The 25,124-nt window shown below is 48.9% G+C and overlaps 2 protein-coding genes across 4 annotated transcripts in view; both read left to right on the plus strand.

Moving 5' to 3' along the window:
• The window catches only part of COL27A1 (collagen type XXVII alpha 1 chain), a 134,160-nt gene extending 129,932 nt beyond the window's left edge, over positions 1–4,228 (plus strand). For all 3 annotated transcript variants that reach the window (XM_078382699.1, XM_078382698.1, XM_072985015.2), the window contains exons 60-62: positions 289–398; positions 518–724; positions 2,170–4,228. In XM_078382699.1, the coding sequence (XP_078238825.1) occupies positions 289–398; positions 518–724; positions 2,170–2,316 (464 nt within the window). In that variant the 3' untranslated portion in view covers positions 2,317–4,228. The remainder of the gene's footprint in view (positions 1–288; positions 399–517; positions 725–2,169) is intronic.
• Positions 4,229–11,023: 6,795 nt separating this feature from the next.
• The window catches only part of MEGF9 (multiple EGF like domains 9), a 33,446-nt gene continuing 19,345 nt past the window's right edge, over positions 11,024–25,124 (plus strand). Inside the window, exons 1-3 of the mRNA XM_078382854.1 lie at positions 11,024–11,036; positions 12,641–12,790; positions 13,075–13,731. Coding sequence (XP_078238980.1) covers positions 11,024–11,036; positions 12,641–12,790; positions 13,075–13,731 — 820 coding nt within the window. The remainder of the gene's footprint in view (positions 11,037–12,640; positions 12,791–13,074; positions 13,732–25,124) is intronic.

Genomic DNA, 25,124 nt, shown 5'->3' on the forward strand with positions numbered 1-25,124 from the left:
GCAGGGCCTGATCCACAGATCGGCAATGCTTCAGGTCGGGAACAAGAGACAAATAACATTGTAGGACCAAGAAGTGGAGCATAGGGGTGATTTCCTGCGTCCTTTGGGCCAGCGCCATTCTTGTGAATGATGCCCAACCACTTCATACCCGTTCACATGCAAAATATGGTCTTGAGGAAATCAAGAAAATGTGGAACGATGATGCATGAAGCAAGCAGCCAACATTCATGAACCGAGTACCTCTCGCCCTCTCCTTGTGTCATGTACCAAATGCCTTCTTACCTTCAGGCACCTACTGGATTGACCCGAATCTCGGCTGTTCTTCAGACAGCATTCAAGTCACCTGCAATTTTACCCAAGGAGGACAGACGTGCCTTAGTCCCATCACCGCTTCAAAGGTAGGCTGCTGGACTCTTGGTTTCAGGCTCAAGGTGAAAGGTCATTAAGTGTGTCTTGTTAGTATCTTATCTAGTTGGGCTTTGAGTTCTAGTCTTGACTGTGGATTTCCATTAATCAGGTGGACTTTGACATTGGACAAGTTCAAATGAATTTCCTTCACCTCCTGAGCTCTGAGGTGGTCCAGACCATCACGCTCCACTGCTTGAACAGCTCTGTGTGGCAGGAAGGCGCCTCGGAGACATCCGTGCGTTTCAGGGCTTGGAACGGACAAGTCTTCGAAGCGGGAGGGCTGCTCGAACCCCACGTAGTGGCGAATGATTGTAAGGTACAGAAACAATTACAGTATTTCATTCACTTTAAAGTATGAAGAAGCGCAGAAGGAAGGAAGGAAGGAATGGGGGCAGACCAAGGTGTATGCAGCTCACAGACAGGGACAGGCTTGACCTCACCTCCTGTTCACATATGAGGCTGGTTTTTTTATATATATATAATTTTGTGTGCTGATTTTTTCCCCTCGTTGGTACAGCTTTGTTAGTGGATTTTGCTGTAAAGCAACAGCGCTACCTATTGCCAGTTTGCATGCACTACATGATTCTCTGGTGAACTCAAGAAGGGGTTTTCGTAGATGTTGGCCGCGTCCATGTCCAAAACGGGAGAGGGCTGTGTGAGATTTCTTTGAGGAACTTATACGTTGCAGTTCAGTGTTAGAAGAGGGAGTTCCTTAACTGCTGGGAACTTCTAGTTTTCATAGCAGGGATTTTTCACAGCTCCTGCAACTTCCAAATCAGCTTTGCCTTGTTTTGTAATTGGGACTCTGGGAGCTAAGCGCCAGCCTTGTTTGCAAATCTGACTCTTCAGCCACAAAAGTTGGCCTGAATCCCATCTCTGCAACAACAACGAATTTTGGCATCGAAATGACAGGCTAGCTGTCACCTATAGTTTGGCCGGCCTAAGATTGACAGATTGATGGAAGCAATTCTGAGCTTTCAAGGCTGAAAACCCCTTCATCAGAGGCATAGAGCAAAACTGTGTGGATTCACGGATTTCCGTGTACATGGAGTTGCATGATTCGTTTGCATGATTCTTCTTTTCCTGTGCTTTAATAACAACAAAGCTAGAACTATATCGCTGCTCCTGCAGCTCCTGTTAAACCTGTTGGAGGGAGTGCAGGGGCCTGTGACCCCATCTACCAAAGAGCTACTTACAGCTGCTAGTGGGTGGGCTAAATACACATCCCCCCCCAGCCCCACTCATCTGATCCACTTTCCCTACCAAGCAAGAGCCCGGATGCTGAAATGCTTTGCAAGAGAACAGAACTTCCTTTAATTTCACGGTCACAACAAAACCAAACATTCTCACATCCCCACCCAGACAAGGAGAAGATGCGGATGAAACCTTTGAAAAACAAACTGCAAGATTTCAAAGAGACGTGATGTAGTACGTAGTAATGAGAGATTTCAACTCTCCTGGTATCTGTTGGGAGGCAAATTCTGTCCATTGTGGTCCTTCCAAGAAATTCCTGGCTTGTGTGGCTGATAATTTTCTCCTACAAAAAGTGGAGGAAGAAACCAGAGGAGCAGCTGTCCTAGACTTGATTCTAACCCACAGAAGTGTCAGGAAAAAAAGGGCCTTAAAGTGGGAGTGGGAAACATGTGGGCCTCCAGATGGGGTGGAAATATGAGAAGTGCCATGCAAAATGGGATCCCAGCAGCTTTGGGAAGATTTATGTTGTCTTCTCGCTTGCTTTCTTCCCGCATCTTCTGCTTTCAGATTCAAGATGGGCAGTGGCGCCGGGCTGTCTTTATGTTCCGGACGCAGGACCTACACCAGCTGCCGATTGTCAATGTCTACAACCTTCCACCTCCCGCACTGGGGAGGCAGTATCGCCTCGAGGTTGGCCCCGTGTGTTTTCTTTAAACAGTGGCCTCGGTAGTCCTTCGAGATTTGGCTTCTTTCTTCTCCTCCTTCTCCTCCTCCTCCTTCTCTTTCTCCTCCTTTTTCTCTGCCCCTATCTCCTCCTCCTCTTCCCCCTTCTTCTTCTTCTTCTTTCTGGAGATGCTGCATCTTTGAAGAAAGGGCTCACTTGCCACCCAAACCTCGTCACACTAGAAAGCCAGGCCGTGAGCCTTTGGGCCATGAAAAACCACCGGGAATCCATGGTCTCTCAGACTCTTGTTCTCCAGTGTGTGGAAAAGAGAGCGAGAGAGGGGTGGCTTTTGTGGATACATGACTTTACCAATGGATTGTCGGAAGCTGAAGTGAAGGCCAAATTCCACACCCAAAGATTTTCCTTCTTTCAGCCAAAGAAGACGTTGTCCCACGGATCACGCAGGGAACCTCAGATCTTCTTGCGTGGTCCTCGTATTACCAAGTGTGACTTTCCAGAGACTTGTGTGACACTTAACAGGGCAGGTCTTTGTGGAACGAGAAACAGAAGAGACTCGGAGAGACACGTTTGCAAACTCTGTTCATCTGCTTGTTGTTCTGGAACAGGAAGCATATTGATGTGCAATATTAGAAAGAGAGAGAGAGGGAGGGAGGGAAAAGAAAAAAAAGGTATAGATATAAATATAAATATATATATATTATTTAAGGCAAAAATAAAACCAAGCGAGATCCTTCTTCCCTTGAGCAGGGGTAAAAATCCCTTTTCATGTGTATATGAGGAGAGAACACTCCAAAACAGGAAAGAAATGATAGGTGCTAAATAAGAAAAAAAAGAAAGAGAAAGAGAGAGGGATTGGTTTGTTTAATTTGTTTCTACCTCTCACTGTGAAATATCTGGTGCTCTTTTATTTTTTAAAGAAGTGTGTTATTTTATATATGACTAAAATATTTAAGGTTCGAAGAGGTGCTATGGTGTCTCATCACAGGCCCTGGTCAAACTCTCAACATCATCCTCGTCGGTGCTTTCCCTTTAGAAACGTGAGCAAGGGAAAAGCAGCGGGAGGAGAAGTCGGGGGGGCCCTGTGATCCTCAGCGCAGTCCCCCTCTCCACGTCAGTTGACCTTCTAACTTAAAAGTTCGTTAAATATTCTATGAGGTTTTGTACGTCCTTTGGAATATCCAGGTTTTTTTTTCACAAGTCATTTTGTCTGAGTTGTATAAAATGTAGCTTTAGGACATGAGGTTTTTCGTTTTATTTTGTTTTTATAAGAGCAAGACCTGGGCTTGTAAAAGGAATTTTTTTTTTTTTACAAAATGACACATTTCTCTGCTTTCATATATATATATGTGTGTGTGTGGGTGTGTGTTTATGTCTGAGTGTTGTGTGTGTTTACTTGTAGAACCTACCAAAGCATTAGGCTGCGAAGCAACCATGAAAAGGGTGGGCGGGCGGTAATAATAACGAAAGAGTGCTAAATCCGCATTAGCTTTTGTTTTTATAAATAGTTTGACAATATTTCTGTGTCGACTCTGGGTCTGTTGTCCATGCATTGTCTTCTGTCTATGGTAACTCCTGGTTCTCTCTATTTGTGCCTCTTTTTTTAAACAATAGGGTAGGGTGGGTGGATGGGTGGGGAGACCCTCTTACCAGAGTCCTTGACTCTGAAGACACCCCCCACACCATGTCAGAGGTACCTTGTCGCTTCTCCACCCAGCCAGTGGATGTCTTTGTTTTTCGTTCCGTTTTGTAGAAGCCTAGACTCTGTATGTAAATTTGGAGTTAAAAAAAAAAACCACAAGAAAGGAGGATTAATATTATGATAATTGTTCTATTCTATATAAGGAATGTAATATTAATGTAATCGGGCTGTACTGTACTGAGTCGCTTTGGTGCCTTTTAAAAGTTTCTGTGTTTCGTAAAATATATGTGAGTCTAAATCTATGTGTATTTATTTATTTTTTGGTAGAAGATCGAAAAAACTTTCCTTGGTTTGCTTAATGTAGTGGTTATGTGTTGTCCGGTCAGAACCAACTCAGTGACCCTTAAGGTAAGTGAGAGGTTGAAGGAAGGGTTTTACCAGTTCCAAACCCCCAGTGAGTTTTTGTGGTTGAGCAGGAATTCGAACCCAGACCTCCTGAGTCCTAATCCGACACTCTCTCCACTACATCACTAAACCACAGCTCCTTTTTTCTTCCTGGCCTTGCAGCTGTCGGGAGAATCCCCGGGCCCACGAAAACAGTCTTGTCACGGAGAGCATTGCAGGCATGTTCAAGCATCAACCCACCCCCCATCATCTCCCTCTCTACTGGGTGGCCAAGGGCGGGAGTCGCAGGAAACCACATTTGGAGGGTGCCACACGGGCAAAGTCCTTATTCTTTTTTTGGGTCGCCAACCATCTGAAAGATCTTTTGGGGTGAAATGATCAAAACGGGCCCTTCTGCTGCTCATCTGGCTTTCAGCACCCTAACTCATTCATTCTTTGTCTACCCCCAAAAAACACATGAAAATAAATATTTGCAACCCGAGGCACTGAAACCGAGGCATCTTCTTGGTGGCGTTTTTATTTCTTAACAAGGGGGAACAAACAAAGATGCAAAAACTCAGTCCTGTCATTGCCAGTCTGGCCATCCTATGGCTTTTTTCCCTGTGAGACCCAGGTGGGCAAATTATAGCCCTCCAGATGTTGCCAAGTTGCAGGTGAACAACATCTGGGTGGTTTTAGTGTCACAGGAAACACGGCAAAGGGATGAATACATTTCGCGGTACATCTTCACTCTCCTAATCCAGAAATTAGATTTCTGCTAATGAGAAACGTTCCCAGGGTGAAATGCCGGCTACCTGGAGGCAGGCTTATCCAGAAGAAGGAAACAAACCCCTTTTTCGGATAGAACTTTCCAAAGACGACCGCTGGAGGACAAAATAAGCATTACAGTTTCTGGCTGAAGAGTCAGATTCCGCAAACTCCCCTCTTCCCCCCCCATGTGAGAGTTTTCAACTCCAGCATCCTGCGGATGGATTAGACAAGAGGTCCCATCATCCCCCGCCACCAGGACAAGAAATGCAGCAGGGCGATCTGAGTTGCTGGGCAAAAATCTTCAAACTGTTCCCTCCTTCTCTAGCGACCTTCTATAGACATGTCGTCCTGGAGCCTCCATCACTAGCTTGTGGGCGATGGGTGTTGTGGCTCCTGAAAGTGTGGGTCCTCATCCTCGCACCACTGTCTACCCCCCCTCCCCCAAGAAACCATTCAGGTCAGGCATCTCGGCAGAGGCAACGGACTAGTCTTTAAACACAGCCACCAACACCATAGGTGGTGTTTTATATAATAGGTGTGGGTGTGCATTTGTCTGTATATGACCAATCGTCATCATCTGAGACCTGCAGGACTGGAAGGGTCCCCAGGGGTCAAACGAGTCCAGTCGCTGTCAAGGAGGCACCGTGGGGGGAATCGAACTCCCCACCAAACCGCAGAGCTCTCCAGCGCACCCTATCTGGCTTATGTATGTATGTAAGGCAGGGGGTGGGTGGGTTTTTATTCCCCTATGTGCCAACCTACACCAGGGCTGGCCTGAGGATTATTTTTCCTTTGTAATTTAAATAACATTAAAATACAGAGGGTGTAGGACTGTGGCTTGCCTGAGATGTTTTGCTGCTGGAGGCAGAAGAGCCCAAGGTGCCCCTGACCTCCCAAGGAACTGAGGGGCCTTGGACCCCTCCCAAAAAAGCCAGACCCAAATCCTTTGGGTCCACCTGGGAGGAGACCCCTTGAGGCATTCCTCCCCAGGAAGCCCATCGTCTCAAACAACTAGCCACCTTTCTGGGGCACCCCCAGGGAGGCTTCCCGAGGGGGCGACCTCGCTCTGCCCACCTGGAGGGCCAAACACGGCGAGCTTTCACTGGCACAAGAAGCCCAAGGGACCTCTTTTCTCTTTGGCTTTTAGATGTTAGGGCTGCAGGGCCCCCTAAGCGCCCCGTATTTCCTCCGAGAAAGGAGCCCATCGCCAGAGGCAGCCTTTTCCCCCACTGAGCACCTCGCACAAAATAAGGTGGTGTTGCTTGCTAGCCTGAAGCTTTTCGGAGGGACGAAAGATAACCCCCGTTTGAGTCCTTGTAGGTTCGCTTTTTGCTCCTCCACCTTAAAAGAAGCATCTGTTAAAAACAAACAAACAAAAACCTGCCACACATACAGTTCCACCTAGTGATGCTGACCAGACTAGCTCTCAAAACCCTCGTTGACCGGTCTATTGCCTATGTGGCACCTCAAGGCCGACTCGCATTAAGGCTGACCGGGCACCAGGAAGAGGGGGGGCTTTTGCCCTGGCCATGCGGGGAACCCTTTGGAAAGAACGGGGTCCTCCGAAGAGGCCTCCTCATTTGTTTCCCTGCACAAATGGGGCAGAGGCTTGGCGCCTCTTGATTGACTGCCAGGCTTCGAAAAGGTCCAAATAGGAAAAAGGAAAGGGGCCAATCTTGACGGCCTGAATGTCACCCAAAGGCTTTCAGTTGCCGACTAGTGAGTCTCTGTTTTTGGCTTGTTGAAAAGGAGGGGTGGAAAGGGTTTCCCAGATGAGCAAAAAATGGTTATGCTGAATATAAAAGAGACAGTGTCCTATTCCTTACTTTCTCAGGTGAAGAGTGGGTGGGTATGTCGAGGGGGGTGAGGAAGAATGGACCCCAACTGAAAAAAACAAAACCCCCAAGAGATTGGATTTGAGGACAAAGAAGGCCTTGTGCTTTTCCAACGGATGTTGCCATTTTTAAAAACTCTTTTTCCTGCTCCTTCCTTTTAATACCCATCAAAAGCTCTCACCAGGTGGCAGTAAAAGCTTGGTGGGAGAACCCAGGACTTTTCTTTCTTTCTTTCTTTCTTTCTTTCTTTCTTTCTTTCTTTCTTTCTTTCTTTCTTTCTTTCTTTCTTTCTTTCTTTCTTTCTTTCTTTCTTTCTTCATCAGGGTCTGGAAAGGGGATTTATTTTTATTTTTTTTGCCAGAGATCTGGTGTCCATCTTACTTTCCTTCCTTTTAGTTATTATAGTTAATTTGCTCCACTAATAAAGTTGAACTAGATGTTGAATCAATGCAAATCTTCAGTTCTTGCTTTTTACATATACACTAAAGGCATTTTTTTAAAAAAAATTATTATTTCCAGAGTAAGGTGAAATGAATCCAGATAACATATGAATATATCAAGTCATTTCTTATCACATATTATCTGTACTTATACATATCATTACATTAAGAACTTCTGTATCTGTTAATTGCCTATATACTTCCAACTAGAGTTATTTGACTATTTTGTATTAAAATTATCGCATTTGGCTTTCAAGTTATAGAACGGATCCAGTTATATATAGGTTCCCATTTTTCAGTTGCTTTGAAAGAGAATTCGATCCGAGAAGCAACCAAAAGGCATTTTTTAAAGTTTTTTTGTTGGCTGTATGAGATTTTTTTTTTAAAAAAAAAAACACCCTCTGGTGAAGAGGCGGTGTATGAAGATGTGTGACATACCATGCACTAGCCAATGGCCACTATGCATATCTGCCTTTTTCCTGTAAAAGACAGGATTAAGTTGAACCACTGCGGTTCTAGAGTGGAACAATAATCTCATATTTGTCTATATAGCCTTAACAGATCCTGGAATGATTTTATCTGGCATCCACTTTCATAGTCCGGGTCCTTCTTAAGATTCTACAAGGATCTCTTGTTATTCCTGAGACTGATTCCAGACCAATATGTTTACCCGATGGAAGAAATGGCCGGGGGTATCATTCTTACACATTTTGCTGGGTTTCTCTGTGGACATTTTGCTTGTCAGTGTTGGGAACCAGAAAGCGTCATTCTTTTGCCTTCTGTCTCCTCTCCCGTTTGGGGTTTCTCTTTTCATTGCCAGGCTAGATGTTAACCACAGAGACCTATATTTAGTTCTCGCTGGCTAGCTAGCTAGCTAGCTTGCTCCTAAGCTGCAAGGAAGAGGTCCCAAAACCTTTCACCAACTTCTCACCGTTTTATCAGAAAACGAAAAACAATAGCCACTTATGGGTGCCTTTGGAGGAAGAGGCTATAGCGGTGGCAACTTTCCAGCTCTTTCGGGAAATGGGCTTCTGTCCCACTCCGAACTTTCCAGTAGCAAACATGTAAATGGATGAGCAAAGATGATAGCGGGTTTGGCAGAGCAAGGCGCCCTTCCCCGGGGGGTGACAAGGCGTGAGGATGTGCAAAGAAATTCAAAATGCCAGGTGGGTTCCAACAGGATCATCGTTTCTCCATTTGCAGGCACGAATCTACATTGGCATGGCGATGAATTTAGATCTTAGCAGTTTTAGGGTTCTTTGGGACTCACTGCTCCCAGATATTGTCCAGCCTGCATGGCTGCTGTTTTTTAAAAAAAGTTTAAAATTTGTTCTCCGAAAACGGACAAAACAAACCTAAAAGTTCAATAGGTAAGAGGCCCACTGTTTAAGAGTCAACCTAGCCAGCTCTGCCACCTCTTCCATCACTATTCCCCAGATGCAAGCAGTTGACTTGATCTCTAGCAACAAACCCCTTCTGCTTCTTCTCTTCTCTATCAAAAGTGGGGCATTCCTGCAGTGAATGATTCTAACTGCCCACTCAAGACCCCACCTCACCAAAATAGCTTGCATCACAATAGCGGCAACAGGGTCATGAAGGTCTGGGTTCAAATCCCCCCACTCAGCCATGGAAACTCACTGGGGGAGAGGAATTGGTAAAACCATTCCTTAAATACCTTTACTTACCTTGTCAGCCCTATTAAGGTCACTGTAAGTCAGTTACGACAGGATGGCACAGAAGAACCACCTATTGCTGGGAATATCCAGACCTTGCTCCTTCCACAAACGGAGAAGGAAATCTCAGATAAAGCGACTGTTCCAGCTGGTTAAAAATTCCTCATCCTTGTGGTCCAGCTCTGCACTCCCTGGATCCATGATATTGCTGATTGTTGCAGTTAAGGATTCCAACCCTGGACTGTTCAGCTGCACAAAATCATAGAATCACAGAATCCTGGGAGTTGGAAGGGGCCCTCGATCAATGCAGGAATCCATGTCAGAGCAGGTCGGACAGACGGGAGTCCCATCTTCTCTTGAATGCCCCCAGCGTTGGTGCACTCGCCACTTCCTGAGGTTGTGGGTTCTGCTGTCGTACTGCACTAACAGTTAAGACATTTTTTCCCCCAGAGATTCATCTTGCCTGAGTTTTGGACAGAGCCGAATGGCCAGGATGGAGAGCAAAATCAGGGCTTCAAAATTAACCAGTAGGATTTCATCCAACCCCCCACCCCACCCCGCTTCGATCCATGGCCCTAATGGGTTCACCGTTTGCACATCAACACCTCACTGCGGTTCCTTTAAGACTTGCTGCCACACAAGGGCGTCTCTCTCGATCATTTGAAATACGTCCAAGTTTTTTTTTGTTTTGTTTTCCTTCCCATATCTAGATCGCAGCACAAAGTCACCCAGACACACCCGGGCGTCCCGGCCACGTGCCTCGGTACTTATCACAGCAATGTTTTCTTTGTCATGGTGAGGGACAAGGTGGTTCAAGAAGCTGTGGGTGTCCCCAGAAACCACATCTCATTTGGGCTTAAAACAGAAAGGTGGGTTCCTTTCATGCCAAAGATGTTAAACAGCTATAAAGGCAGATGTTCTTGCCAAACTTTTCTGTTGTGAAAGCGTCTTAAAGCAGGGCTTCCGCTCTGTTCAGAAACCTTAAGTTGCATAATAAACAGCCCAAAATTTATTGAAAGTATTATTTGCTTTGTTTGCAATTATGGACTTGCTAATTAGCACAGGGGATGACATCACCTGCCATTCATCTCTTCCTGCTCCCTCTGAGCTTAGCTCCTCAAAAATATGGGCTTTCTTAGCATCCAGACACAGTGGTGAGGTATCATTGTTGAAACACCAAGCATGCTGCTGTGGCTTTGATCTTAAACAGGTAACGAAGGCCTGTTAGCTTTACACAAGACCCGCTCCTGAGGACAATAAAATTTCCGGGACTGATTTATGGATACGAATCAATCCAGCTGCCTGCGTTTTTGACTTTTCTTGAGTGTGTGCATGTGGCAGTGCTATTCTGGAGCCTGAATCCACAGGATCAAAACCTCCGGACTTTCTGCCTAGCAGGGACTGCAACATTGCTGGATTTACCCCCCCCCCCTCTCTGTTTTTCTTTTCTTTCCTGAGCTTAGCTGCAACCCTCACAGCAGTTGGGAGAAAAGAGGGGTTCCCCAGAACAGTCTATTGCTCCCAGTTTCCCCTGTTTTCATGTTTGAGCGTGGTTTAGTTTTGAATGGGCAATTAAGAGCCATTATCTTTACAAAAGATGTGCTCTTCATTTGTGGATCGGAATCGATCCAGTTGCCTATATATTCGGGGAGAGTCGATCAGTCCTGCCTACAACTCAAAATTCACCCTGTACAGCATAGAGGGAAAAAAAAGGCTTGGGTCAGTCCTTCAGATGCACAAAGTTCAAAGACTATGCCTAGCTTTTTATCCAGAATATGTGACACTGACCTGCTTCCATGTCCCTCTCCTTTTTCCTTTCCATCCCAAACCAGGGCAAGTCGCGAGATTTCCTGTGTAGGCTCCGAAACGCCAGTATCTTTCCAAACCTCACCCCACGCATCTGCAGAGCAGGGAACAGATAATGACACACTGCAGGCCTGGAACGTTCCATTAATTGCTCCCACTAATTACTGCCGCCCCGGGTTCCAGCCTGCATGCCGCGCCGAAGTGAGCAGAGAAAGGGCGTCAACCAGCCACGGGCCGGCGGCCTGGTTTTAAAGCCTTTTGTCTTTTTCATCCAGTGCTCGCCCATCTCTGGCACAGCCCTCTGAAGACCCCTTTGCCCAAGCAGCTAGCCCACATTGAGTGTTGGGAGAGTTAGCCAGCTAACTCGCTCTAGCAGTCCCAAGTAGAGCGGACTTATGGAATTGGCTGGCAATTTGGTGTCTGATTAAATGCATTTATGTTGAATGTACTGGGGGGGGGGAAGTGGTGCTTGGGGTTTGGCCACGATAGCCAGAGAGGTTTCCTTGGGTGCCCAGGCCTCCTCTTTCACAAACCACTGCCCTCTAATTGATCGGCCGCCTCTCTTTGAAGGGCGTCCCGGCTTTAATGATAAAAGAAGGGAGAGCAGGGGAGCCGGCCTGGCCCGCGGAAGTCTCCACCTTCAGCAGCTCCAGCCTCTTCTGGCTCCCTATTTCTGCTGAAAAGCATAGGAATGATTCTCAAGTGCAACACACGAGATTGACAGAAGCCTCTTAATGGACTAAGACTGAACCCAAGAAAAAGGATGGTTGTTTTTTTGGATATCTTAAAAGCTCTGAATGTTCCAGGGCCCCTCTTCGAACAGGTCGCCCCCCCCCACGACAAAAGGGGGAACGCCCCATGGGGTGGGGGCTAAGGGGGTGTCTTTCTTCCTTTCCAAAAAAACCCATTTTTGCCGGCCATGTGCATCTTTGCCATGGGTGGAAAAGTCCTTCCTTTACCTCCCCTCGAGGCCTTTCTGTTACACCAGGAGGGCAGGGCAGAAGATTTCGGGTGTCAGGCAAATGCAACCCTGCAGCCAACCCTTGCATCATCATCATCATCATCATTGTCTGCCAGGGCGGGACTGAGAGGTTCAGGGGATCCCTTTGCTGGCGGGGGGGGGGCCTTGCATGGAGGTGGGCAGCACCGACCACCCCTTTCAGAGCAAAATACAGTCCCAGAAAAGATTGCCAATTTCTAAGGAGCCCCCCCCTCCCCCCAGGCTGCTGCTTGTCGCCCTGGGGCTGCTCCGTGTCCTCTGGGCGTGTGCAGAGGGCCCGCACCGCTCTGGCCGAGGCGACACCTGCCCAAGGCTCAGGGGGAGCCCTCTGCCGCCCCCCCGCCTCCTTCATGCCCCCCCTCAGGTGACATTCATTGCCGTTTTATTTTTTTCATTGTAATTGTTCCACACCTGTGCGTGTGCGTGTGTGTGGAGGGAGGGGGGGAAAGGAAAGAGACGCGCTCCCCACCCCCCCACTCCGCGGGGTCCTTTGTTCGCCCCGCCACCCGGCCGCGCGCAGGAGGGGGAGGGGGAGGGGGAGGGGGAGGGGGAGGCGCGCCTCCGCCAAGACCGGGCACGCGCCTCGAAGCGCACAAAGCGGGCGGGCGCGAGAGGGAGGGAGGGAGGGGCGGGGGCGTCTCGGTCCTCTCCCGCCCCCCTCCCCGCCAGGAGCTCGCCCATTGGCCGGCGGGGGGCCCCCCGTCACGTGGCCCGCCCGGCCTCCCCATTGGCCGCGCCCCCCGTCCGTCCCTCCGTCCGTCCCTCACCCCTCCCCTCACCGGTCCCTTCGCCTTTTTTGCCTCAGGCGCGCCTCGCCTCGCCTCGCCCGCCCCGCTCGCCGGCCGGCCGTTTCTCTCGCTGGGTGGGCGCGCGCTCGAGGAAGGAGGAGGGGGCGAGGAGGCGGAGAAGCGAGGGGAGGGGCGCCTGAGGAGGAGGAGGAGGAAGAAGAGGGCAGGTGGGCGCCGGGAGGAGGAGGAGGAGGAGCCCCCCCCAGATGGGGGAGAAGATGCTGCTGCTGCTGCCGCCGCTGTGGGGCCGGGGGCCGGGCGAGCCCCGAGGAGACGCCGCCGGCTCTGCGCCCCCCGCCCGGCCTTAGAGGAAGAGGAGGAAGAGGAGGAAGGCGCGCCCCCCCCACCTTCCCTCAGCCGCGTCCCCCCTCACCCACCCCCGCGCGCGCTCGCCTGCCTGCCTTGCCTGCCTCGCCGGCCGGGCTGCCTGACGAAGGGGCTGCCTGAGGAGCGGCGGCGGCGGCGGCGGCTCGATGGGGGCCGGGCGGGAGGAGGCGGCGGCGGCGGCGGAGGCGTCGTCCGGGGATCGGGAGCAGGCGGGGGCGTCGCGTAGCCTGGCCGCGCCATGAGCAGGAGGACCGGCCGGGCGCCCGCGGGGCTGCTGGGGCCGCTGCTCCTGGTGGTGGTGGTGGTGGTGGTGGGGCTGGGGGGCTGCCTGGGGGGCGAGGCGGCGGGACCCGGGACCCCTTCGCCCTCCTCCTCGCCCCCGGACGCCCCGACTCTGCTGCCCCCGCAGCCCTCCCAGCGCCCGCAGGAGGAGGGAGAAGCCGCCGCCGCCGCCTCCGTGGCCCCCCCCCGCCCCCCCCCGCGCCGGGCGACCAGGAGAAGAACGAGGAGGGGGCCTTGGCCCAGAGAAGGGGCGTCGGGGGCGAGGAGGAGGAGGAGGAGGCGCCCGCCGGGCCCACGGGGGCCCCCCCTCCCGAAGGCCGGAGCCCCCACGGACCCGAAGCCCCCTCGGCCACCGCCGCCACCCCGCCTGAGGGGACCTCGGCCACCCCCACCGTCGGGCCCTCCTCCGCCTCACCTGCCCCGCAGGGAGAGGAAGAGGAGGAATTGGAGGAAGAGGAAGAGGATCGGGACCCGGAGCTGGTCGCCCACAGCGGGACAGGTGAGCGCTGGGGCTGAGCTTTGACGCCCTGCCCAGCCTTCCTTCCTTCCTTCCTTCCTTCCTTCCTCGTCTCCATCCTTGCTTCCTTTCATCCTCAGCTCCTTCCTTCCTCCCCCCCCCTTTGTGCCACCCTCGCCAGGGCCCTGCGAGGTAGGCCAGGTTGCCCCAAAGGCGGCTCGCTGGTCCTTGGGATCTGGCCACGCCTTGGAGACCTTGGGAGGCCGCTTTCCCAAGGAGTGGGAGAGGCATCCTCCATCCATCACTCTCCCCCTCCTCGGCTGTCCAGCATCCTCACAACAGCCCTGTGAGGTCAGCCAGGCAGAGGAGGGAAGGGAGAGAGAGAGAGAGGGAATCTGCTCAAGGTCACCCATTTCAAGGGGAGGATTTGAATCTGGGCCTCTGGAGTCCAGATCCAGCCCACTAAGGACTAGCCACCCACCCCTTCCAGCTTGCCCCGAGCCTCAAGGTTAAGGCAGGATCTGTGAAGGTAGGTTTCATTTATATCTGATTTACTTAATAGATGCCACATTTCTTCCAATGGCCTCGAGGAGCTCTCCTGCTCTATGCCTTATCCTCAGCACCACCCCTGTGAGGTAGGCCAGTGTCCAAGAAGGGTCAGCCAAGGGAAAGGGATCTGCAGTTTTCCCATTTTTCTGGGCTGGAAGGATCTCCTTTTACTCTCCTGGAGCCTCAAGGGCTGGGGCGGGATGGTTTTTAATTGTTTGCTCCATCTCGGGCTCCTCTTTTCCTCCAGCAAGCTCAGAGCGGCTCCTGCCCCCCCCCCCACTTGAGACCAACAGCCCTCCGAGGCAGACCTGGTTGGGATCCACCAAAGGTCACTCAGTCGGCTCTTCCGCCTGAGTCTCCTAGCCGCGCCGCCATCAACATGGATGGGAAGGCATTTGAGCATCAAAACAAATAATTGCTGGTGTTCACATTTGCATCAGCAGTTTTCTGCATTCTGTTTTTTTTGGGGGGTGGCGGCTGGGTGTTGCCCTTTTTGCTTCAAGTTCTCATAGGATCTGGATCCACTTCGGTCCTCTATTATTAATCTTCATGGTCATTTATTTATAAATATCTGTCACTGGTAGAAATTTTGGATTCAATGAGTGGCTTCTTTTCATCCACTTTACCCCCCCCCCCCCCGGGACTGTTTTCACAAAAGACACAAATGTGCTGAATGATTTTGAGGCTTTATAGGATTGTAGTATGATTCAAATTATTGGCTTGTCTGAAGGAGGAAGGTGATGGGGATAGCAGGAGGCGTTTGAAACCCAGAGCATAGATAAACCGAAGACGAAAGCACTTAATGAAGTGGTTTGAGAATTCAATTCTGGTTTTTATATGGGTGAATGTTTAGGCTGTTTTGAAGGTGATGCTTCTCGCACCCCCTCCCCTCCCCTTTGGCCAGGATTTTTGACTTTGGTCTTATTTGCTGGCATTTTCTGCATATTCCAAATACAGTGGACCCTTGACTTACAGACGGCTTGACTTACAGACTTTTTGAGTTACAGACTCCTCTGGCTGCAAAATTTAGGTTTGACTTGCAGACTGAGATTTGACTTACAGAGCAGAAAAAACCCAAAATGGAACAAAAACGGCCTGTTACAGGATTAATCGGTTTTCAATGCACTGTAGGTCAATGGAGACTTGACTTACAGACTTTTTGACTTGAGAACCGCCTTCCAATACGGATTAAGTTCTCAAGTCAAGACCCCACTGTATATTCTCTGTTTTCCCAGAAGCTCCTCCCCGCATGATGGATGGTAGAGGATGATGGGAGTTGGCTCAAAGGCTCAAAGTTTCCCTTCTCTTGTTCTGGTTCGGTGCCCATCAGCCCCCAACCAGAAGGACGGGTATTCAAGAGTCGTGCCCTTAGAATCATGGGGCCGGAAGGGATCTCATAAGGCCATCTAGTCCATCCCTCTGCTCAAGGCTTGTACTCCAGAACAGTTGAGGTTATCAGGTGAGGGACGATGATCCTGCTCTGACCAGCATAACACACTAGTGCTGAGAAACTATCATGAGGTGATTCACACAATTGTGCAGGAGCATGTATTCCCCCAGGTCACACCTGTGTCTTTTTAACAAGCCTCCCATTTGTTTATGGATGGAGCCGTTTTGGCTTCCTGTCAGAGCTTGGAAGCTGCTTTTTGAACTGACTGGGTGAATCCTGGAAGCGGAGATGCATCAACAGCAACAACAAGAAACTTTTCCAAACTGAGATGGCTATTTGGACATATTCAGTTTTCGTTTCCACAAGCAGTATGGAAAGATGTCCATTTTTGGGGGGTCTACAATCCCCAGAATCGTCAAGCAAGGAAGGCTGCAAAATTCTGGGTCATGTAGCTTTCCTTCTTTAAGACACAGTTTTCCAACCTTGGTCTCTGATGGAAATGCAGTGGGGCTTTACAAGAGCATCAACCGTGTCCCAGGAAGGAGGAGAGGAGGAAATTTTATTTCAGCAAATAGAAAAGCAGCCGGCAGACTACAGTAACGCTGAAATCATGCCTCTTGTAGGTGGGGAGATGCATTCCACCTGCTTTGGAAACCTTTTTGGAGTATCTGGCCCGCTTACAAAAGGACAGATGGATGGAGGAACATCCTACTTTTGATCGGAAGCCTAGGAAATGGCAGGTTATATATAGGACGAGAGCCAGATTGTGTTGGGCCTCAGGATGGGGAGATGAAACGCAGAGAGAATGATGAAGCTTTTCTTTCCAGAGACTGCATTCACACAGAATGATGCAAAGCCCAAATCAGGTTAGCGGTATATCCACCTTCTGTATCGCTGGAACCTAAAACTTGGAAATTGTTACAAATCCAGGTGTCGTCCAGATACGTTAAAATGGTTAACTGTGGTTCTAGAAGTTGTCCTTTTAATTGTTGCAGATCAATTCTTAGACAGCTGTCTGTCTGATAAACTTTGACTTTGATTCCTGCATTGAGCAGAGGGTTAGACTAGATGGCCTTAGAGGCCCCTTCCGGCTCCTTGATTCTTGGATTTTTTAGAGCGTGAGCAGATTAAACAACGATATGTATCTTTTTAATTCTCCACTTTTGGGGAGTGATTTAGGTTTTTTTTAATGTTTGGCCTTTTTTAATTAGTGGTTAAGACAGTGCGTTTTATAATTTTCACCAACAGGTGTGGGAAACTGATTAATATTTAGAGAGGGTTTATTTTTTATTTTTTGCCTTTGAAGGAAGGATGGGGCAAGAAATAGTCCTTTCTGTGCGAAACCTCTGGGATTTGGTGACCTGGACCAATTAAAATAACATTCACGTCCTCAGATCAGCTTCTCCGGAACCCTTCCAGCATGTCAGCCTACAAGGCCCATCATCCTTTTATGGCAGAGACTCCTTGACGGTTGGAAATCAACTGGAGGTGCGAGGCTTTTACCTCCGGGAACGGCTTTCTCTTTCCCTGTCGTTTTTGTACATTCAAAGGGCATAATCCTGGCTCCCTGGTTCCCCAGAAACTACCCTCTTCTGTATATGAGAGGTTGGATCTCTTGGGTTTGTGTCAAGAGGAGCCTAGATGGATTATACCTGATCCGCTGAGGAGGTTGGTGGATGCCGGCTTGCCACACAGTGAACTTGCGATGGACTCCAGAGAGCAGGGGAGGAGAGGTGGCTGTACGTTCCCTAACAACGGCCTCTTTTTCTTTCCACTGCTCGCTCGCTCTTCCTTGCTACCTTTTCCAGTGGGGTGGTTCTGCTCGTGTGCCGCTGCTGCTGCTGTACCTGCTTTAGGAGTCCGGGCAGCTCTGTGGGTTGGAGCACCTGGCTGCGGAGGCCGGGAGTTGGGAGTTCGAATTGTGCCTCTTCCAGGATAGGAGCTGAGAGCCCCCCACCGGAGTGCGGCGCGTGGTTGGTGATGGTGGGGGTCACATGCCCTGCCTTGGACACACACTGGTCTCAGAGCGCCCCCCTGAAGGAGGAGCCGCTTAACTACTTCAGGGTAGTTTCTACTCTTAGAAGACCCTGGGGAGGGACACGGCGAGTCAGAATGGACTCGATTTAACGCACAAAATTATTATTATTTCTATTGCGGATGGTCACGACGCTCTCCACATCCCACCGGCCGGGTTATGGGCAGGGCTGCACTGAGCTTTCAAATCAGAACACTCCCCCCCCCCCCCCCCGTTTAGAAAAAAAAAAGGGAAATCTACTTCTTGTTTTGGAAACTTAAGATCTAAAAAAAATCACCTTTCCTTTCTTGACGTGCTTGAGAGAAAGTTGAACACTCCCACGAGAGCATCAACAACCCTAGCGCTTTAGCCTGTTTGTATCAGGGCTGTGTCTCATTCTAGGGATAACGTCTAGCCGTCCCATTGTCCTTCTGTGGCTTATTTTATTCTTGTTCTGGTTTCAAGTCTGCCACCTTATCTTCTCCCAGCTTTTATAAAACATATTGGTTTCCGTATCCCTTTGCTTCTCCCTCATATTTAAGAGGATTCCTCCCTAAAGCTGGCAAAGCTCTTTGAAGTTCAGAAATGCTAATTATAATGATTAATGTCTACAGCCAGTGGAGCTGCTCCGCACGCCTTCCGGGGCGGCTTTTCCTGGAGAGGGTGCCTTCTGGAATGGTTAGGGCAACTGGCTTTTAAATGTTTAGCACTGGTCCTACCTCAGAGGGTGAGAAAAGGATGGTGTGAATCTCAGAGAGGCTGAGATTAAGCATAATTCTTGAAATTCCTCCCTAATTTATCTCCTCCTGGATTTGGTGTGTTCTCTTATGTATTATTTACCGTAAGATGAAACTGGACCTCCGAGGGTGAATTTTGCGCCACTCACCAAACGACAGATCCCAGTTTTTTTTGTTTTTTTTTTTTAAAGACAGAGCCTTGTCAGTTACAGTGGTATTAAACTGCAGTGCAGACACATTTTGCAGAGTTTTGGAATCCAGTGTGTTTGGATTCATGCTGATCTCAGGAGTTCCCCCCCCCCTCCAATCTTAGTCCTTGGGTTTGTGGATGAATCCTTCCACAGACAAATCCTCACCTGTCTTTTTCTGTGAAGCTTGCAAACGTCAGAGAGTTTAAAAAATGAATAAATTAATAATAAAAATTAATACTCTTCGAACTGCAGAGCTGAAAGGGACCCTCGGGGTCATCCAGTCCAGCCCCTGCCGAGGAGGCACAGTGGGGGGGGGAATCGAACTCCCAACTTCTGGCTCTGCGGGCAGATGCCAAGAACCCCTGAACTCCCCAGCAGTTCCATTTAATGAGGGATGCTGGTTCTTCACCTTTTCCTTCTCTGGACATCTTTGAGTTGAAAGGCCAGTCTGGGTTTTTACCTGTGACACTCTGAGCTTGTCTTTCCTCGGTTGCCCTCTGGGTAGATCCCGCCGATGTATTTTCAGGCGGAGCCGTCTGTCCGAGAAGGGTGCCAGAAGTCCTGTTCAGCTTGCGAAATTTGGCCGGCGTGGAATGCAGTGGCCGGACGGGCTTGCATAATGGATGTGGTCCTCTTGAGCTGTTTGCCTTCCGCGTATTTGCGCTTCTGGAATGACACAGAGCAGGCTCTGGAATCTGGTCTTGTGCAGATCTGCTCAATTTCCTTCCATGCAGCTTTCTTCATGGTGGAAACGTACAACCCTCCCGGTCTTGGTGGACTACAGTTCCCATCATCTCTCACCATTGGCCGTGGGATTTAGAGAGCCCCCTCCCTGCTATGTCGCTCTGGGTTGCCCAATTGCATCCAGTTTATGGGTTTCCAAAATATGTGGGATGTTTAAGGATATTTGCCGTCTCTCTGTGACTTTCAAGGGCAAGAATTCGAACCCAGGTCTCCTCTGAGTCCTACTGTGTCACTCTGTCATCTGCCCCCATGCTGGTTCTCTACGGTGTTGCAATCTGTGGGGCTTAGAGAAATAAGCGCCAACTTCTGTATAGAAACTGTTGTCCGGAGATGTGCAACGGTGCTCAAACGGTGGCTTAGAAAACAGCGATGCTTTTTGTTTTTGAAAATATCTCTACCCCACTCTTCTGTTTCGAAAGCAGCTTGTTAGAGCGCTCACAATCAACTCCTGATAACAGTGTATGAAATAAATCAATTAGGCCATTAACAGCTAATGTATTTATTTAATACAGGATCTACTCTGCCTCGAAGATGGATATTTCTGGGGCAGCTGATATTTAATTTATTTTATTTATCCATTTAGGGATGATGTTTCATCTTCCCGCAAAAATGTTCCAGGGTGGATAATCTATGGGTCTCTGCTTCCACCTGTCCTCTCTTCTATTTGCACGGCACTCTTGTTTCTTATTTTGCATCTCTGCCTGTGAATCAGTGGATAGAGTGATGGTCTAGGACTCGGGGTGGGGGTGGGGAAATGGGTTTGAATCCCCGCTCAGCCATGGGAACTCACTGGGGTCGTGGCACTGGTAAAACCATTCCTTAAATCTCCCACCCATTTGGAAATCCCTATTAGGGTTGCTGTAAAATGTTTCTGACTGTGGTAAGGATTGTTGCTCCCCTCTCTCCCCAAATGTTTTTGCAAAAACACAATTAAGCAGCTGGTTCTTATGAACCGTACACGTCAAGTTCAATATCTCGGAAGGTCATTGGGTGGAAAAGAAATTGAGCCACAAAATCCATCCGTCAGCTTTGGAGAGCCGGAGACGGGCCCCCGAAGGCACTGCCGGGTCGGTGTGTTTGCACAAACCTTTGTTTGCAGGCAACGAGAGAGAGAGAGAGAGAGAGAGAGAGAGAGAGAGAGAGAGAGAGAGAGAGAGAAGTTTTTCCACGCTTGTCAACTTTGGCCTGCCTGACAAGGGCGTTGTAAAGGTTGCCAGGATTTGATCTGCAAAGTGAGCCTCCTTGGGAAAGAAAGCCCCCAAGCTGGGCGGGCCTTCCAGAACTTGAAACTCGGAAAAGATACAACCGGATCCTTTTTATACCTGATCACCCATCAAAAGAGAGAGAGATGCTTCATCCGTCTGCCAGCGATACCTTTTCTCTGCTGAATTAGCCGGGGTTTCCTTGACCAGCCCTTCTGCCCCCCCCCATTGCAATGCTCTTGCGCGCTCCCTGCCCCAAATCGCCTTCCTTGGAGGACAGCCTGCCTTCAATGAATGGAAGGGCGTGTTTTCCCATTTCCACCCTGTATTATTTATGGAAATGGCGGCATGTCGCGTTGCATAGCTGATTAATGCGGCATGAATTTTTAATACGCTCATTTTTAAGTTGTGTGATCTTTGCTAAGTAAGTCTGCTGTCTTGTGTTTTGTTCCCTGGCTTAACATGCTGCTTAATTCTCGTCTTCCCTCCCATCATCAAAACTTCCTTCTCTCTTCCCCCCCCCCCCCCCAGTTTTTGCTCTCTCGACATTTCTTTTCATTGGCGCTATTTTTAGTTCGGGCAGCCTCGCCGTTTTTAAAATTTATTTATAAAGGAAGATTTTACATGGGATGAAGGGGTCGGGCTGGTCGTATTCCGCCGGACGGGGTATTCTAAAAGCGTTTTTATTAGAAGAGACTTCACAAGACTGTCGAAACGGACCATTACTTGGTTTGGGACATGAATTCCTCTGACTTGGGCGTGTTCAGCAGGGCTGGGGTCTAACTCTCATTTCTCCAGTTCTCAGACACATGCATTCATTGATTTATTCATTCATTCATTCCTTGCCCGAGTCTCAGAAAAACTGACTGGTCTGTCCCTTTTGGAGATTTTTTTAAGAGACATTTTCACATTGTTTTCTTGCTTTGGTTTCTACTGATGTACTACCAGGCCATTTTGTTTTTATTTACTCTCTGGGACCTCATAAGGCCACTGTGGTCTTACTGGCACAAAGCTTGGGTCTCTTCAGGTTTTTGACTTTTCTTGCTTTTTTTCCAGTTCACAGAGGCCCTTGATTGGCCTCCGCATTAAGCTGATTAACTCCAAGCATTTCAGAGCGTTGTGTACCCAGACTCAGCTTTGAACAGACCTGACCATCATGGGGGCTTAAATTAATCCTGAATCCGGTGGGCCTGTTTCAAGCAGGATTAAGTCTCGTTTCAACTTGCGGGGTGGGGGAGATCAGCCCTCCCCATAATAATACATTGTCTTGTTTTAATGCTTACAACAATCTTAGAAGGTAGGCCAGTTTTACTATCCCTACAGGTGGAACTTGGGATAAAATCATACTTTTTCCCAGCATATTCCATTCTGCCATAATCCTGCTACCCCCCAAAAAATTTATCCTTTTTCTTCGTGTAGGCTAAAGTTTAATCCTCCAATTTAATGTGAGGGCTTTGTTTGCACCTGAAACATTATTTTCAGTGAAGTTCCTTCTGCTTGAGCAGAGACTTTTATCAGCTTTAATACCAAGACTTAGTTAAAATGGTGGGGGGGAGTTGTCTACCCTTCACCTCCATTGACAGACAGCGTGGCATAGTGGTTATGGCATCTAATTTCTCACTTGATCTCAAATCCTGGTGAGAAAGTTGGATGGCCGATTCTCAGCCTATCAATACTGGGCATAGCAGTGGTCAAACACGGCTTTTTTGCTTTCTTTTAAAATGCATTGCTGCATAATAAAACCAATATTCACCGTCCTTCTGTTTCTTCAGATTTTCTCCGTTTGACAAGCAAAGCCTGAGCACACGGAATGTTCACAAACATTTCGTAACGGCCTTCACTTGAACAGTGTGCTGCCTTCTCATTTCAGGATACTGCTGCCTTCAACTTGCGCAATGAAGAACACTTTTAGAAGAGCTGTTCGGGTTTCTTGGCCCCAACTCTGCCCCCCTTATTGAAATTTTTGCAGTCAAAATCTGCTTATTTTTGATTGCAATATTAAAATATTTTAACTCATGGCCTCGTTAATCTGCCTGTGTCCATAATAAGCGCCCAGACAGATAATCCGAAGCTGGTGTGGGCTTTGCAGATAGATAGTAAATTATCAAGAAGGCTTATTTTTGACTTTTTTGCTGCAGCTTTTTATATGCTGTAATGCTTTCTTCTGCCAGAGTTGATTTAAACCGTCACTTGTGAATTCACGTAAGCCGTTGAGCTGAGACGGTTGTAACCTCTCGGGCATATTCTAGTCTTTTAAGGCAAAACAAGCTTTAAAACAGGCTTGTTTTGTAAACAGCAGCTAAAGTTCTATGCTGTTTTCTCAAACTGTGCGGGATGAAGTTCTGTTCTGAAAAAGGCAGCTTTGACTTGTGGGCGAGAGCAAATGTTCTTTGTGCGTTTTTGACGAAGATTTCCCCAGACTCTCGAAACATCTTCACCGCTGGGACTTAAAGCAGTCGGCGTGGAGAAATCCAGACTGGGAAACATGCTGTCTCAGGCATCGGGCTTTGAGTACCTAAATCTTTAAAATGCCTCTGCTTAGGGGAGTGGTTTATAAATGTTGTCACCCCTTTTCCTGAAGGAAATCCTTTGTTGGTTGTTATGAGTTTTTCGGGCTCTTTGGCCGTGTTCTGAAGATTGTTCTTCATACACCTGCAACAAAAACACACTGATCACCATAATCACCCATCTCCTGAAAAGGACAAAACCTGATCCCACAGTTATAAATATTCAACTCCCAACAAACTGCACCAGAGCACAGAGTTCTGACTCCTGTCCTCTGAAGAGGCCGGCCACAGAGACTGGCAAAACGTTAGGAAGAACAACCTTCAGAACACGGCCAAAGAGCCCGAAAAACCCACAACGATCATTAGATCCCGGCCGTGAAAGCCTTCGCGAATACATTGAAACCCTTTATCTTTGACAGCTCTCCGGCAGGCGGGTACAATGTGGTCTTGCCCATACTAGAAATAACTGGACATCTTCAGTTTTGTTGGGTCAGAGAAGAATTTGGGGACAGTTTCCTCGAGGAGCGAATTTCAGCCATGGGTGGAAAAGAGAAATGTACAAAGTTCAGAGTTCTTTCTGCTGCTAAGCTTGGAAAAGAGGGCCTTCACCTTTTCTAACGGGAGAGGCTCAAACTTGGGGCTTGCCAGTGGATGGAGATGGGGGGGCAGTTGGGTATCTCAAGAAGGACAGAACAGGGCATTGTAAGGGCCAGCTCCTGGGATTTGAGCTTCCCTATCCAGGAGATAATGCCATTTATGTGGACCCCGATGTAAGAAAGGACGTTCGCATGTTCTAGAGGTTGCTCCCCCGCCTGCGGACGGCTTTTTCTTGACCCTCTAGAGACAGGGCCTTCTCTGTGGTGGCCCCCCTCTCTTTGTAATCTCCTCTGCTGTAGTATCCGGGGAGCACCGACCCACCGTGGCAGGCTGAGGACCTCTCCCTGCTCCTGACTGATGGGGCCGCCCTGTTCGAAAACTGTTTTGATCTTCTGGTTTTCAGCATCTTAACTGACAGTGGTTTTACCTGCTTATGGAATGCTTTTTCTCTCTCTCCACGAAGGGCTTTGCTTAAAAGACAGGCTTCATTAGGTGTAAATTTCTCATGTTTCAGACCCCGCTCCCGCTTGTCTCCTTTTTTTGTTTGTTTAAATGCCTGTGTTTTCAAAGCGCATTTATTTATTTATTTTCCCTATAATCAGTGACGGGGAAGTGATCCAACTGCTGATTAAACGGCACTGTTATTAAAGAAAGAAAGTGAGACCGTCTCCAGAAGAAATACCTGCTCTGGGTGAACCCTAGCAAGGACCTTGAAGGCATCATCACCCTGGTGGAAAAAACCCAAACCGGTGTTTTGACGAAGCTACTGGAGAGAGAGTGAGAGAGAGAGAGAGGTTGCTATAAATAGAAAGGACTCTCGGGAAGAAAAAGGGGATGTGCGAATATTAAAACAAAGAAGGAAAGAAACTAGAAATGACAGGAGCAAACAGCTCTGTTCGGTGTGATTAATTTCGGGGGAATTTTGTTTACAGAAGCCAGAGAACCAAGATCGGGTCTCTTTCCTTGAGCCCGCAGACATAAGATTAAATCAAATACCTTTTCCACTCTCCCCCCCCAAGACTCGCTAGATTGGGGTTGAAGTGTTTTGGGAAGAAGAAAGCTTAGGGGCCTCCGAGGTGGTGGCGGTGGTGGTGGGTGTGGATCGGACAGGATTAATCCAGAAGTGCCCTGCCGTGTGGTCTGTCTTCTCAAGCTGTGGGGTGGCGGTGTGGTGGGGTGGATTAATGGGGGGGGGGCTAAGGGGGAAAAGACCACAGAGATGACGGGCGGCTCGCTTGGCTCATATTATTCATGTCTTGGGGTGGGTGGGAAGCACACAGACTTTGCTTGTCTTCGGCCGGAATCTCTTCTCTCTCCTCCTCCTCGTCTTTGCCCAAGCTGGCACGGATGAGGCAGGGTCCTCGGTCCCCCCCCCAAGACTCTGAGCAGATTTTGGCCTCCGTTACCCGAGGGGTCTTCCTCCCACCGTCATAGGGCTGGCCTGCCTGGCTTGACCCCTGTTGCCTCTGACCCTCCAGCAAACCGTCCGAGGTGGGGCGCTAAA

This window comes from Pogona vitticeps, chromosome ZW-PAR (genome assembly GCF_051106095.1).
Source record: "Pogona vitticeps strain Pit_001003342236 chromosome ZW-PAR, PviZW2.1, whole genome shotgun sequence".
Lineage (NCBI taxonomy): Eukaryota > Metazoa > Chordata > Lepidosauria > Squamata > Agamidae > Pogona > Pogona vitticeps.